At 31.3% G+C, this 16301-nt stretch overlaps 1 protein-coding gene across 5 annotated transcripts in view; it reads right to left on the bottom strand.

The window, feature by feature from the left end:
- The window catches only part of LOC118195132 (serine/threonine-protein kinase PAK 2-like), a 119205-nt gene that overhangs the window by 88693 nt on the left and 14211 nt on the right, over positions 1–16301 (bottom strand). For all 5 annotated transcript variants that reach the window (XM_085817339.1, XM_085817338.1, XM_085817340.1 and 2 more), the window contains exon 3: positions 7512–7597. In XM_085817339.1, coding sequence (XP_085673465.1) covers positions 7512–7597 — 86 coding nt within the window. The remainder of the gene's footprint in view (positions 1–7511; positions 7598–16301) is intronic.

The raw sequence follows: 16301 nt of genomic DNA, 5'->3' as shown, positions 1-16301 counted from the left end.
CATGTGCCCTGACACAGTTATCATGGGGCTAGCAGAGAACCACGATATGGCTGCCCAAACCATAACAGAACCCCCGCCATGTTTCACTCTTGGCAACAAGCAGTCTATATTATAGGCTTGAGATGGCGTTCTCCAGACGTAAACTCGGCCAGAAGTGGGAAACAATGTGAAAGAAGACTCGTCAGACCATATTACTCGCTTCCACTGCTCTATAGTCCAGGCTTTATGACTTAAACACCACCTTTTCCTGTTACGGGCATTAGCATCACTGATGAGTGGCTTCTTAATTGCAGCACGGCCAGCAATTCCTTGTTTATGAAGCTCCTTTCTAATTGTTTTGGTACTCACAGGGTTCGGTAACACAACATTCATTTCAGCAGTAACTTTTGCAGCTGTGGTCTTCTTATTTTTCATCACAATTGCCCTTAATGATCGCCTGTCACGATCACTCAGGACACACTTTCGTCCGCGCTGTGATTTAGCAGATGATGTTTATCCGCTTTTCAAATATGCGGAATAAATCTTCGATACAGTACCTCTTGAAACACTAAACACCTCGGCTACCTTGCTTACGGAAGCACCTACCATACATGCTCCAACAATTTGCCCACGTTCGAAGTCTGTTAACTCTGACATAATGCAATGACAACCTCACATAACAGTACTCCAACAACAACTGAACTGTTTAGCACATTTACGAAGTTGTATAGGTGGCGTATGTAGTCAAAAACACCAGCGCCACCTACATATTTCATTAAAATCAATCTTTCTTTTCAAACATGCATTTCACAAGGTGTTTCCATATTTTTGTCCATCCACTGTAATTCCTCTAGATTACAGAATGACAAATTATAGTAAGAATTAAAAAAATAATTTTATAAAAGAAAAGATTAATTACATAAATGAATTAAAAATTAATTAAATAAAAGAATTAAAGGATTAAATTCAGTAAATATGAATTAAATAATGAAATTAAAAACATTCCTCTATGTATTCTTCTGGTGCAATTGTTGGTGCTTTTCTATTAAAGCCCTGGGTACTTTTTTGTTGTTATTGTTCTGGAATACTTCTCTGGTGCCAGATATCACTAGTCAGCTATGCTTTCTTTCCTGGCAATAACTGCCTTCTTTATTACCGTAGTTTCTGCAACCACATTTATTACCTCCCCCCCTAAGGGATTTCATGATTTGGGATTTGCCAAGAGATAAACAAACAGCTATCTTATTTCTTCAAGAAAGAAATATTACTCATAAGAAAAGACTGTAATAACTAACTAAAGACTAAATAACTACCTTATGAAATCAAAATGCGAGTGGAAGTCAAAATGACTATAATATTAGTCAAAATGTCTATGTCACGCCGGGACAAAAAAGGGCAGTGTTTCGAACACAAATATGGTTTATTAGATCATGCATTCCTTTCATTACTGCCATGATTTGTATACCTATGGTTTCAAGAGTTAACATTTACTGAGTTCTGTAAACCAAAGCTTACTTCAAATGAATCACAACACAATGGTTGACTGGAAAAATTACGTAAGTATATTCCATTCTCTTGCTATCTTGTCCTAACTTCAAAATCAATGAATGTAAAAAAATATGGACGATGATGACAGTTATTCACAAAAATAAAAAGTAACATAGGCCACCATATTTTCCCCATACAATTTTTCTTTTTTTTTTATAGGATTTTGTTATGAAACTGGAGAATGTTTCTTTGTTGCTATTCCCAATCACTGCATTTTATTTAGTATTAAGCAAATGTATGGGAAAAGAAAGAGGCCAAAGCATTGTGACGTCTAGTATTCTTGGCTAGCATACACTGCTACTATATCTACTTGAAAGTCTGTTAGCGACTTATCACTAAGCCTAGAAGATGAATACAACAGGGAAAGGGTGTAAAAGACCATTTTATTGGACTCAATTACAGAGTCTTTGTGCTTACAAATTCACCATCTACTTGAGGCAATAAAACTAAAGATAATGATAAACTAAACTAAATTTAACGATAAGCTACACAGTACTAGACTACACAAATTAACTTAACAGTTGACTCAGAAACCTGCAAAAGCATATTAAACTACAGTGGCAAGAATATGAAGACAAGATTCATAATTCAAACAGCTGGTAGAAACAACAATATGCACACTCAATAGCGAAACACGCTCTGACTAATCTTTCCACTAATACACTCTAACTCATTTACATTATGGTAACCACCCTAACTCATTTACATTATGGTGAGGAAATGCGAGAGACACAAGAAACGACAGAAAGGCTAAGAAATTAAAATAATTAATTTGTAAAAATGTTACAGACCTCACAATGTGTAGTATAGTTTCTAAAATGTGTGATACAGCTTTCCTGTAAAAGTACCCATGTTTAGCATACTAAGCTGGTTATTAAGAGACCTGGTCAGTTCTGGAAATAAGCACATTTCAATTTTAATTATTACAGACTCCCAATTTCTATATATTTAGACAACTGGCACTCTATCTAAAATGGTAGATGATGGCTTGTACCAGACTGAATCGAATGACTAATAGAACATATGTACTGAAAACGATCCTACCTCTAAAATAAAAATAAGTTTTTTTAATAACTCAAATAACTAACCATTCTTTTCAAGCAGGATTATAGAATAAGGAAAAATATTTAAAAATTAATTATTAACATCAAAATTAGGTGTTAACAATTTGTGACAAATTATTAAATTTTTATAATAATCAGCTCCACAACACACTCAAAAAATACTATAATAAATCGAAAAAAAATAATACAGTAATAAGCATACAATTAGTAATAAATATCACAGTAATCATATAGATGCAATGTTAAACTTTTAAATAATTATAATAACTTCATTCCTTCAACTTTTGGATGACGATAACGACTGCAAAGGCAAAGCAAATCTCACACTATCCCATCTAAATGAAATGTGTTATGCTCCAATCTACGTATGCAATAGCAGTAAGTCATTTTTAGTACAATGTGTTTCAGTATAATTTGAGTACAATTATCTGAGATTATATGGGTCTTCTTTTATCATCATGTTTATAATTGTAGAAATTATGCTGCAGTTGCCTTTGTTTAGCACATTTAATGTCAATTAACTGCTAGGTACTTAAAAGAATAGGCCTGCCCTTCAGAGAAGAGACAGATATTCATAATCTTGTGGTTATAAAATGGTTACAAATGAAACAGCTGTACCATTTTTCTTTTTTAGAATGAAAATAATATTTATTTAAAAAAAAACTTTTGAAAGAGCTGAAATTAATACAATTCCTGCATAGGACAGATTTCTTAATTTACAGATGTAAAAAAATTGTGGTTCCTTTTTGCTAATGGGGCATTACTCAGCCTCAAACCTAACAATACAGACATCTTAAAAAAAAAAAAAAAAAAAAAAAAAAAGATACCATTTTGTTAAGTCTAGAATAAATATAAAAAACAAAGGCAAATACAAAAAAATATCTATACTATTAAAATCTGTGCGCATCTGTATGTTTGTTTGTAGCATTATCTCCTCCGGATTGGCGGGGAGTTGAGCTTCAAAAGAGATTCCAAAAATTTGTGGGAAGTCATTTTGACCATTATTCATTTTCGAACAACTTTAATCAGCTGAGATACTAATTAAAAACTTGGATAATGATAATTTTTGCATTAATTTTTCCGAGTGGCAAAAGTCTTGCATGCTGGAGATAAAAGTCTGGTTTATTTCGAAAAGTGTTGCAAAAGTTTTCAAACGTAGACTTTGTTAATAAAAAATTTTTATGTTTTACAAAATATGAAATAAAAATAGCATTGCCAAACTTTAAACGTATTATTATCTCTACATACAATAAAAGAAAGAGTCTGTCTGTGTGTGTGTCTTTCGTTTGCGCTGTGCGTAAGTTAATAGACCCATGGCTACGAAATTTGGTACATAGGTGCATCTAAACAAGAGCCAGTGCACCTCGAAGAGATTTTTTCGAAATTCGAATTTGAATTTTTTAAATTTTATGTTTTGTGACGAAATCGCGTCATTTTAAGACATAATGGGCTATACGAAAGCAAGATTTTACTCTACACACTCCATTTTCCCATAATCATGAAACGTAGGCACTTAGCTATTTTACGAACTTAAAAATAAATTTCATGTTTCAATAAATCGATTAAATACGAATTTATTTAACAAATAAATCGATTAAATACGAATTTATTTAACAAAGTGAGATTTTTCAATGGGATTTTTTCTAAAAAAGTTTATTTTTAAAAATGTATAGTTTATTTTTCTTTAATCAACTGCTTTTATGAAAAGAATTTTGGAAAAATGATAATATCTTGTATTTTTTTAAAAAATTTTAAATGAAGCTTCTGAGTACATTTCTCACATCTTTAAAAATATGATTTTGGCAACAATTTTCCTTTCTTATTGTTGTTGATAGATTTTTGATGAAATCGCATCATTTTGAATAGTTTCATTCTTTTAGAAACATGGGTTTGGGAACAATTTTTCATCATATTTTTTTTATATATATAATACATTTTTATTTATTTATTTATTTATTTATTTTGATAAAGTTGTTCTGCAGAGTAAAATTCTGAGCGGAATTTTTTGTTTTTTGAGTTTCTTTCATGTTATTTTTTGCTTATTTCACTGTTTGTGAGATATTCAAAAGTTTCGCATGATTTTTTTTCTTCAATGGAAAGTTGTTTAATTTTTTTATATGTAATATATATATTTTTTAAATTTGTGTGTGTGTGTTTTTTTTTTTTTTTTTTTAATTTGTGTTTTTTTTTTGGGGGGGGAAGTTTTCTGCAAAGTAAAATTCTGCGCAGTTAATTCAACGTTTGGTGTTCACTTCAGGCATTTTTAGGGTACATTTAAAAGCCAGATGATGGCTGGCAGCCTAGCTGCTAGTTATTATATAAGGTCACAGTCTGACACTGAAAAAAGCATGCGATTGCATGCGACATAACTGTGTCAAAAATTTTTCATTTATGTCAGCATTTTAAATAAACAGCTGCTGTTGGTGACTTTTTTGTTTCAGCTTAGTATAATTGATGCAATACATAAATGCCATGTTAATTCTTTTATTGATATTGAGAAATGTTGTTATGTTACATTAAATTTAAATTATAATGTCATACATTTTAACATGAAGTGTCAAAAGTTTTTGTTTCCTGTTTTGGCAATAAAGAATATTAAACTTTCAGATTTTATACTATGCCTAAAAGGGCATTTTCTTCATTTACACACACATACACATTTTGAGAGCATCTAGGCTAATGTCTCTTTGAGTTAAAAATATTTATGAACACCATATCTTTAGAATTTCCGATACACATTCTTGCATGCTGGGGATATTTTTTTTTCATATTGTATTGCAATTACTCACTTTGAACTCATTGAGTTTGTTAACATAAATTTGTTAAAAGTTTTACAAAATATGAGATGGAAAATAAAACAAATTCCAAATTCAGGCTTCCAGGTACTCAGGTAGAGGACTACATTATTCAAAATTTGATGGCTCTAGGTATTGCTTTTTCACAACACAAGAAACATACATATATTCATGCAATTTAATTTCATAAAATATAATACAAGAAGTTCATAATAATAAGAGCGATAATACTTGGTGGCAACAATTTGATGAGTGATACAACACTTTTAGTGATTCAATGCAATATTCTGTTTTCTGGATTCTGTTAACTTCGTTTTGGGCTAAAATATAAAATAATGAAAGATTGTAATGACCGTTTTCTCCCAAAAAACGTTCTTTATAAAGTAAAAAAAAAAAAAACAAGCAGTATTAGGTGTGGGTAGTAATCACCACCCAAATCTATGACTTTCTGCCAATGTTTTAGTAGTTTTACAAAGCCTTCGGCCCAGAAACATGGCGGCCATGTATCCAAAAATAAATCAACCTCATTTCAGCTGTTCTGAGCAAAATGGAAGATAGCACCAGCAAGATGTAGTGTGAAAAAAGGTAGAAGTTTCAAGGAGCAATGCCGGGGCTATATGGTGGCTGTATTAAAAGATTCCATTCGAGACCGTACAGAGACCATCTGGTGAATGCAGACATATGCATTATATTGATGGAACACTACCTTTTTGCACTGCAACTCAGTTCGATGTTTTTCCTTAATAGCAGCATCAACACGGACTAGCATCTTGCTGTACATCTTACTGTGAGGGGGGTTTTACCTTTTCCAGGTACTCTTTGTAGATAACACCATGGTAATCCCACCTGATACAAAGCATGATCTTTTAGTCAAATTGTATTTTCCGATGCTGCCGAAGGGTTCACTGAGCACAGACCAACCCCTTTTCAGACTATGTTGTAGAAGTATAACCACTTTTCATCACAAGTGACCATCTGGTCCAGAATTTTGTCCTTGTATTGCTATTCGAGCAGATTACTGCAGGCCCAAACACGTCTGTCATTATCTGCTTGAGTCAGCTCATGCAGGACCCAGCTATTGAACTTGATGTCGTTTATGTGCTGCATAACACGACTAATGGATATGGCACTAATGCCTAACTTCTTAGCAAGCTCTCGAGTGGTTGCATACTAATCTTGTTCCATAAGTTCTTGCAGGCAAGCTTTATCAACATGAGTAGGCCAGCCAGAGCACTCTGCTTCTTGAATGTCATAATCCTTGTTTTTGAATTTTCAGTACCAAACCTTCGCAGTGTCATATGATACAATATTAATAACTAAAACTGTACACATGATTTGGCAACATTCTGTAGCTGACTTTTTGCAACATAATAAGAGGTAAATGACGTTCCTAATCTGGTAGTGTGATATTTCCAATTCAGACACCTTGTACTTAATGGCAATGACATTATTTTACAAATTTGACAATACAGTATTGTAAAGCAAGTCTCTTTATTTCAAATGCTAAAAATCATTTGACAGCCAACATGAACTGTTTCCACAGACGATATTTGCAGTGGTGGGAAACTTTCGTTAAACCCAAACTCTCAACAGCTTACCATGCTATATAAGAAGGCAAATGCCTTCTACCACACATCATTACAATACTGCATATGCATTTTAAAAGCCTTTATTTTTAATTTTCTTTTCAAATGAAACATCTATGGAGCTAAAAGATGGTAGGCCAGAACTGCATTATTTTGTTCCAAAGCTAAATGTTCTCATCATGATTACAACATTTGTAATCATAAAACGCATACATGGTATCTAGAATATCCATAGAATGATTCCTGATAGACAGAATTTAACTGTTGTGATCCCACTACTTCCAAGTACCTGATGTCTTTCTTTATCATTCTTTTTAAGATGTTACATAGAAAATACTGCTGACTTTTTAATTTTTAGAAGATTAATTATCAGCTATTAAGGAGTATTTAATCAACTATTCCTAATTTTAAAAAAAACAAGATAAATATCAGTATAAATTCCAATATAACAATATGGCTGTGCCTTTCCAAAATTACACAATCACTTATTACATCATAATTAAAATAGAAACAAATTATGATTTGTGATGAATACAAACTTTTAGATGACTTTATTTTAATCCTCCATTTATCATTTTCAGGTTCTTTTGGAAGTGGTTTCAAATCAACACAGTGACCAGGTTCTCTAAAATATAATGAAAGAGAAATGTCAGTTTATACACATGAAATTTAATGCACATATAATCAATTGTATTGATAATTATAAAAAAAATATTTTTATAATGGTCTTAATTCTCCAAATGAACTACAGTCAAAAATCTTTCATCCGGACCTCAAAGCTACTAACTTTCTGAGCATGCATAAACGCATTATGCGCTTACGCATGCGCATAATACGTTTACGCATTAATGTATAATGGACAGTATAAGCTAAGCTAAAATTATCTATTTCAGTTAATGTTGCAGATTGCGTTGTTCCTTAATCTTCTAAATGGATCCGGATTATTATTTTTTGCAGATTGTTAGAGCAATTTTATAAAAGTAAGCTTGAACTTTCGATTATGTCAAAAAGAATACCCGATTCTGGAGCTGCCAAAGGATCTACAAAGCAAAAGCATGTTTTGATGTCCATCAAACAAAAAGTGGTACTGCTGCAAAAAATGGATAAAGGCATATTCCTTGTTTCTCTAACCATTCCGAAATCTGTTTATCAATTTCACGCTGATCTGCAGAAGGGAGTGGGGCGTTGCGGCGCGCAATGAACTGGAAGTTGATTTGTCAGCACTATCCTTATCTTCAGTGCAAATGTTTTTATTTTATTCGGCTTATAATTTCTTACTAAATGAGTATTTCATATCGATGTACTCCGTCTTTGATATCATTTAAATCAAATTCCCCATCATTATAAATATCACGAACACACATCAAATAGTTTTCTGGTTGCAATTTTCTAATTTCACTATACGTAATGTATGCTTTATGCAATTTATGCAAGCGTGCGTTGAAAGAAATGTTTAATAAAGTAAACAAATAAATATTAAGCTTTTTTTTTTTTTTTTTTTTTTTTTTTTTGTAAATTTTGATACCCTTTAGATCATAATTGCTCTTTATTTCATATATTAGGGTTTCATATTTTTAATTTTATAATTGCTGCATACCATCTTAATAGATTTAAACTGATGATCCATAATCCGGAATTGCCGAAGTCCTGACGAGTCCGAATTAAAAACTTTTGACTGGATTATATTTCTATGAATTCTTTAACACTTATGTATTTATTTTTTGTTAATTATTCATAGGTTTATTACCCAAAGGATACTTTTTATCTGGATATTCTCCAGTACAAATCCAGAGACAGAAAGCAACATGATGGATTATTTTCTTGAAGAGAACTTGGATCCATCATTCATGAAAAACCAATGACAATTAATATAAACCTGAATACTGAGGGCAACCAAATCACCCATAATGTTAAATCACATGTGAACTAAAATCTGATTAAAAAACTGCAACATAGTTCAAGAGAAGAAGAGTTTAGTAACCATAAAACATGTAGATAAAGAAGGATATAACAAATATAAAGAAGCACACCACATATACTCCTCTATGGTAAATGCCATATTTTCCTGAGCTGGCATCTTTCAACATGTTTATATGGTAAAAATATATTTACGGAAGCCCCTTGGCAAAAATTAGCGATTTTTGGTGGTACATGGACACCGAGTTTGTGCAGTTCTTTGACTTTGTGCAACGGTGATTTTTGTGCCAAAAATTGCCAATATATAAAGCCGAAATAACAAGTCAAAGAATTGTAAAAATTCGGTAGCCATGTACACATGTACACACACTTGTTTTCACTTAAAAAAACATCAGAGGTTGCACAAACTTGGCATTGTGTACTCCCTTTGTCCAGGAAAACAGCATTTTATTTTCACTTAAAACGTCAAAGGAGCAGCCAACAAAAAATATATAATCTCAATAAACTACATTTTAAATCAAACAATGAAATAACATAAAACAGGAAATTCATCTTAGCACTGCACAAAGGAAATATCTACTTACCTTATTTAAAAATTTCCGTGCCTTCAGTCAAACAAAATTCCTTAACCCTTTGTTGCTCAGTGTTCCACTACATGGAACACCCAACCCGAAACGCTTCTGAAACCGTTAAATTCAACCATAAATGGATAAAAGTGCCTTTATAATATACTTCGAACTTCTCTTTCACAAGGAGAGACAGAATTTTCATTTATGATGTGTTTTTAAAATCCACTTATTTTCTAGTAATTTTCTATATTTTTTTGGTGATACAAAAAAAAAAAAAAAAAAAAAAAAAAAAAAAGTTTGAAAAACAATTTTTGTATAATTTTGATGGCTGTACTCTATATTATTTGTTACATATTTTTTTACATTTTTCACACAAAAAGCATGTGCAGAATCATTGAATAAAACGGGGTGTTCCATTAGCGGGAACACTGCACCTTTAGCGATCTCATGCTATTACGCAGCACAACATCTGTTGTATATGTTTTCTATTTCCATTGTTTTGGGGGAATGAATTCAAACAAAGGAGTCTTGAGGAGTGAGGCGTGGTTTATGCTTTAAAAGCCCTAATATGGTCAACTTGAAATTTTTGTGAGTAATTTTCAGGCGGGATTTTTATCAGTAGCTCGTGTCATTTTTACTTAAAGCTGCGTGAATTTTTTGCTGTCACTTTTTATACTCATTCTTGTTTATTTTCAGCGATTGTGTAGATATTTTTTTGTGTATATGTATCTTATAGCTTATTTTCTTTATTGTTAGTATTAATTGTAGTTAATTTTTTATTATTAATTTTCCAGAAATGGCGCGGAGAGGTCTAACTCTTTCCGAAGTGCTAAAAGTGCTTCATGAATTACCCTCTTATTCTGAATCAGAGCATGAAGATAGCAGTGATACTGAGATATATGCTCCTGAACCAGTTGAGTAATCCTGTGATGATATGTCGGATGAAACTCATTTATTTGATGAGAAGGTTGATGATCCATCTTACCCAGGCTCCTCTACGCAGCCTCACGTTTTTACTTGGAATTCCAAACATTTTGTTGCACAGAACAAGAAGCCTCACAAAACAAGTTTTATGTTCAAAATCTGCAAAGTTGGTTTGTGCTTCTATCAAAAAGGTGTGACATGCTTTGAACAATTTCACAAAGCTAAGAAATCGAAAAATTTGTAAATATCTTTATATATAGGACTTGTGTATAAACATATATTTATCTGATTTATCCATATTTATTCAATAATGTTATGTATATCCAAAAAACCATGTATATAGCCATAATACAGTGTTTTTTTATTACTATAAAAACGCTCCTACTCATTTCCGTGCTTTACTGCAATGCTCGCTTAGTCGCACTTTTAAAACCTCTGGCGGCGCAGTGTTCCACCTCATGGAACACCCACAGAATTAAAACAGTAAGTGCAATTTATACACATTTTTACCTGTATACTCCTTTAGGCCTAGATAGACTGCATACAACTTTTTTTTTTTTTTTTTTGAAATTTCGATTTTAAAATATAGTGCACCACAAAGAGTTAACAGCACCCAAAACTTCCTAAAATTATCTGAACTAGAATCTGTATACTGGCGACGGCACATAAATTTACAAAAATAAGAGTAAAAAATATTCTCTATAGTGGCAGTATCTTCCGACGTTCGACCATATGCATTTCCTTCGTACAAACAGGGCACTTATAATGGCTACTAAGTAAACCTTCATTTACACACCAGTCAATTAATGCTTTTTTCCCTTTCCATCATACAGAAACAGGTTCCAAATCATACAGGAACTTCAAATTAATCTTAAATCACATTCAGCCATTTTACTGTGTAAACCACAAAATAACAACGTACTTCCTAACCAACATCCAACACAACAAGCCTTTACAAATCTTTTCCCATCATTCAAATTTACCGCAATCATGCAACTAATTACGTCATAATAGGGTTTCCATAACATTCAACTACTCAGGTTATCATAAATGAAACAATAATTTGGCGATAAGTGTAACAAAAACTTGGCGATAACAACTTGGCAATAATCAAAAGTGCAACCTTAAATATACTCTAACAATTCATATTACACTGCACAAAAGGTTAAGGAATGGTTTCAAGAACATCTCTCTTCATGCCATTATCTCCCCCTCCTCCCTATGATCTGCAGAGAAAAAATAGTTTTAAGCAGCAACATTCTAAAAATGTAATTTTCAAGAAGTGAGGATCTTTCACTTACAATCCCAGTGTCAAATATCATGGGATACCCATAATTCTGTAACATCTAGCTGAATCCATAACCTATAAGATGTATGATACTCTGTTTTTGACTATAAAAAGACAAGTCATATTAGGAAAGCCTTTTTTATCATTTGACTTTCATGAATGCATATTATATCGTTCATGAAAGCTATTAATAAATTTAGAGGTCATTTATTTTTTTTTTACAAATGCATTTTTTTAATACCTCAAAACATCAATTACCACATTTACTTGAAAATAATACCATCTTTTATGCTATACTGTTATTCCAAAATTTGAGGTTATAGCAGGTATTTTGATAAATAAAATTGCATAATAAGAGGAAAAAGTCTGATCATCATACCATACAGATAAGATAATTGTTATTTAAATACTAAATAAACAATATAGGTAATTACCATATATACAGACTGCATAACTATGGCTAATTATTATAGCTAGTTAATCTAATCAAATTAGACTCATATTCACACCTTACTGATCACTGATATGGTTGAAAACAAATAGATTACAAAATATCATTAACAGTGTCTTGGGAGCCACTGTTAACAATACAGTAAAATCAAAGAAATTCTCAAGGAAGTAGGAAAAAACTAAGGTTCTGGTTCACAGATTTATTGCAAGAGTAAATAAATAATTACCCAGATTTTTATTTATTAAATTTTTCCTGAAATGTAAGGACAATCTTACAGTATCTTATTTTTAGTCTTACAAGATCTTATTTTTGAGAATTGCAATTATTATTTTTGAGAGTTGTAATTAATGTTCTACTCATATCAAGAACTGATGTAATTTGGTGTGTGTTAATGAAAACAAAGATATGCACATATCATGTACACTGCGAAAAAATGGGTGTGGACAGTTCTATATCTACCATTCTACTGCAGCGATTGAAAAAATTTAAATTGCATTTTTCATGTCTCGAAAGCGCAACTTAGGATATATATTAGATTTATATATAGCATTATTCTAACATAGGTATTTTGACACAAAATCGGACTTTTCTGAAATAACATACCAATTTCTTTCCATATTTCTATTCTACAACTCAAATTATGTCTAGACATTAAATTTTGAATAATTTGGTGCGAAATTTACGGAGAAATTCAAAAATTTATCTTGGCACAATTTTTTTCAGTTTTTGCTAAAAATAATTCTTTTCAGTTGTCGCCAAAATGCCCAAAATTTCTTAATATGTGGCAACCAATTTTCCTTTCCCTTCCATTATGCCGGAGCAGAAAATAAGGCACATTGTTCCTACCTTTCTACATTGTGCATTGGAAAAAAAGTCACATCGTTTCTACTTCCAAATAATTTTAGAAAACTGTCTAAACCACATTTCATGTTTTATCGCTTTAAACAAATATGCCAAATTTCAAAATGCACCAATATACAAGTTCATGTATATCTTCGGAAATTTTGAATAAAAAACTGTAATTTTTTGCATGTATGCTTAGAAATACATCTACTTTAAGATGATGATAAAAATTTTATAGATTATAATTAAAAAATTTTTTTTGAAAAATTTTTCAAATAAATCATAAAAAAATGTGTGAAATTTATTTGAAATGAACCTAAATTTCAAAATGTGAAAGGAAGAATCAAATAAGTTTAATAAAAAAGGAGAGATTAATAAATATATACCAAACACAATTAACACTGAGGAGCTAAAATTTTGAGAGCTAATTTTTTAAAAACAACTCGTGATTTTTACAAAACTTGGTAGTTTGGCGTAATTTGAGTCATAGAATCGAAATGTGGAAAAAAATTGGTATGTTATTTTAGAAAAAGTCCGATTTTGTGTCAAAATACCTATATTAGAACAATGCTATATATAAATCTAATACATATCCTAAGTCACATTCGAGACATGAAAAACGCAAGTTGAATTTTGTCAAACGGCCCAGCAGAACAAAAGATACACAACTGTCTTTTTTTTTTTTTTTTTCCTGCAGTGTACATGACTGCTTCTTTTCCACAGATATTAATGTTATTTATTGCTGAGCAAAGGTAAAATTTAAATATCAGCTATATAGAATTTTTTAAAAAAATTTTTAATAAAATTTATTTTTTCTCACACTTTTCTTTGTAATTATTTATAAGCAGAAGATACTTATGCAATAAAAATTAGTCAAATAAACATTTTCCACCAATCTGCGAAATACCTAATGACTTGGTGGCTTTTATAGAGATAAGAGTAACCAGAAAACATCAAATATAATTTTAAACTTGAACTGAATTAAGTCCAAATAAGCAGATTATGGTTTTGCAAAGCTAATTAACTAATAATTAATTAGAATACACACAGAAAGTTTAACATTATTTAGATATTTGAGTCAATTAACCGGGAAATCAATTTAATTGTTCTTAATTGCATCTTAAATTAAACAAAGATATTCTTAATAGAATACTCCAAAAAATATAAGGTTTAATGGTACTATTCCGTTTTGAGGACCATAAAAAAACTTCAGTGAAAATGTATGTGCAAAAGCGCCAAATCTAGCAAGCATGCCCATTTAACAGCGTACCAAATCTAGCGTATGCGTTGATTTATTATTCAGATTGCATAAGTTTATATAGTTCTATATTTCATAAGACGTCATTGAAATACTAGTTTAATTTTTAAATACTTTTTCATTTTAAATCCTTTTTTGATATCCTATAGATTTAACAATTTGGGAATTGCCCATGACGAAAAGTCTGCTTTTGAATTTTGGGTAAAGTGCAGAATCACCCATTGCTTGATGCGTTTTTAAGAATTGCACATACTCGGTATTATCCATGTACACATCGACCTATTTTCACTTAAAAATCCCAGAATTGCACAAAAATGGCACTGCACACACTCTTGACTTTACCTATGTACACATTGACCTATTTTCACTTGAAAATTAAAAGAAAATTGACAAAAATCCAATTTTTTCCCCCTTGTAAAAAGCGGCAAACAAATAATTGGGCGATTCTTAACTTATTGAAATTTTTTTCAAAGAAAAGGCATCATTCATTATAGAAAATTATGTTTGAACAACCAAAGAGATGAAATTATGCTTTAGCGATAACTCAGTAGTGAAATAGTGATGCAGGCATCCATTCAATTATGTTTAGCAATTTTTATACAGTCAAAAGTTGTTAATCCGGACTCGTCGGGACTTCGGCGATTCCGGATCATAGATCATCAGTTTAAATCTGGTAAGACGGCATGCAGAAATTATAAAATTAAAAATATGAAACCATAATTTATGAAAAAAGAAAAATTATGATCTAAAGGGTATCAAAATTTACAAAAAAAAAAAAAAAAAAAAAAAAAAAAAAGGCCTTATATTTATTTGTTTACTTTATTAAACATTTCTTTCAATGTAAGTTGTTGTTTAAGTTACTTTGTTTTATGTGCTAATACTTTCTCTTTAATTCTATATAAACAGACATAATTTCTTGTTCAGTTACAAAGTTCTGCTGTTAAGTCCTGTAATTGCTGTGCTGAGAATACCGACTAACTTGTCAATCGAAATTTTTTCGTTTTCACTAACCTCTCTGTCACTTTCTTCATACCTTTATCCATTTTTTGCAACAATTCCACTTTTTGTTTGATGGACATCGAAACATACTTTCGCTTTGTAGATCCGTTGGGAGCTCAAGCATCGGAAATTCTATTTGACATAATCGAAAGTTCAAGCTTACTTTTATAAAATTGCTCTAATAGTCTGCAAAAAATAAGCTGGATAATTTTAGCTTATACCATCCGTTAGACATTAAAGACGCATGCGTAATCGTATTATGCGCTTGCGCACACGCATATGCGCAGCCGTAAAAGTCTTACGTGCATGCGTAAATGCCTATGCGCATGCGTCAACGCGATGCATGCGCAGAAAGTTTGTAGCTTTGAGGTCCGGATTATAGATCACTCAGGATTATGGGTGTCCGAATTTATAAACTATAATAATGATCTGAAATAGTTATTTACTCTTATGCTTCCATTCAGTCATGTTTAGCCTTTTTTATATAAATTATAATAATAAAAAAGTATTATATGAAGTTAACCTTTCATCTAAATTAAAACATCATTCTTAGATATAGTTATTTACTATTGCACTTCTTTTCTTGCATTAAGGGTTGCCGCAATTATTTTTGGTAGCACTGGCATCAATAATAGTTTGGTTTATTTTACAGCCCTCAAAACCAAATAGTACCGGTTTAATTATAATATTATCAAAATTCTTAGGATTCAAATAGAATGGATAAAAATGCATATTTTTCTACAAGTAAATGAGCACAACACAGATAATAATAATTTTCTTTGTTTTTTCCTCAATTCTACGGGCTTTACACAAATCTCAAATTACCCCATTTTACAGCCAAAGATGACTATACTGATGTTATTAAAATAAATACATTAAATTCAATAGCTGTCTCATTAATACATTACCTTATAACTGCAGCACTATAAGACACAAATACAGTAAAAGCACAACTATTCAAGTAACCAGAAAGCTCAGGTAGCTGGAACTTTTTAAAATTTGAGAAATTTTTCTTTTTGAAAAAATAAACAAATGAGAGACTAGTAAAGTCATCTTAAGGCCCGTTTCCACTGCTGCGTA

This window comes from Stegodyphus dumicola, chromosome 5 (assembly GCF_044657685.1).
Source record: "Stegodyphus dumicola isolate Sdum_Otavi_A_Nest chromosome 5, ASM4465768v1".
NCBI lineage: Eukaryota > Metazoa > Arthropoda > Arachnida > Araneae > Eresidae > Stegodyphus > Stegodyphus dumicola.
This window is presented reverse-complemented; position numbering and strand designations above follow the sequence as displayed.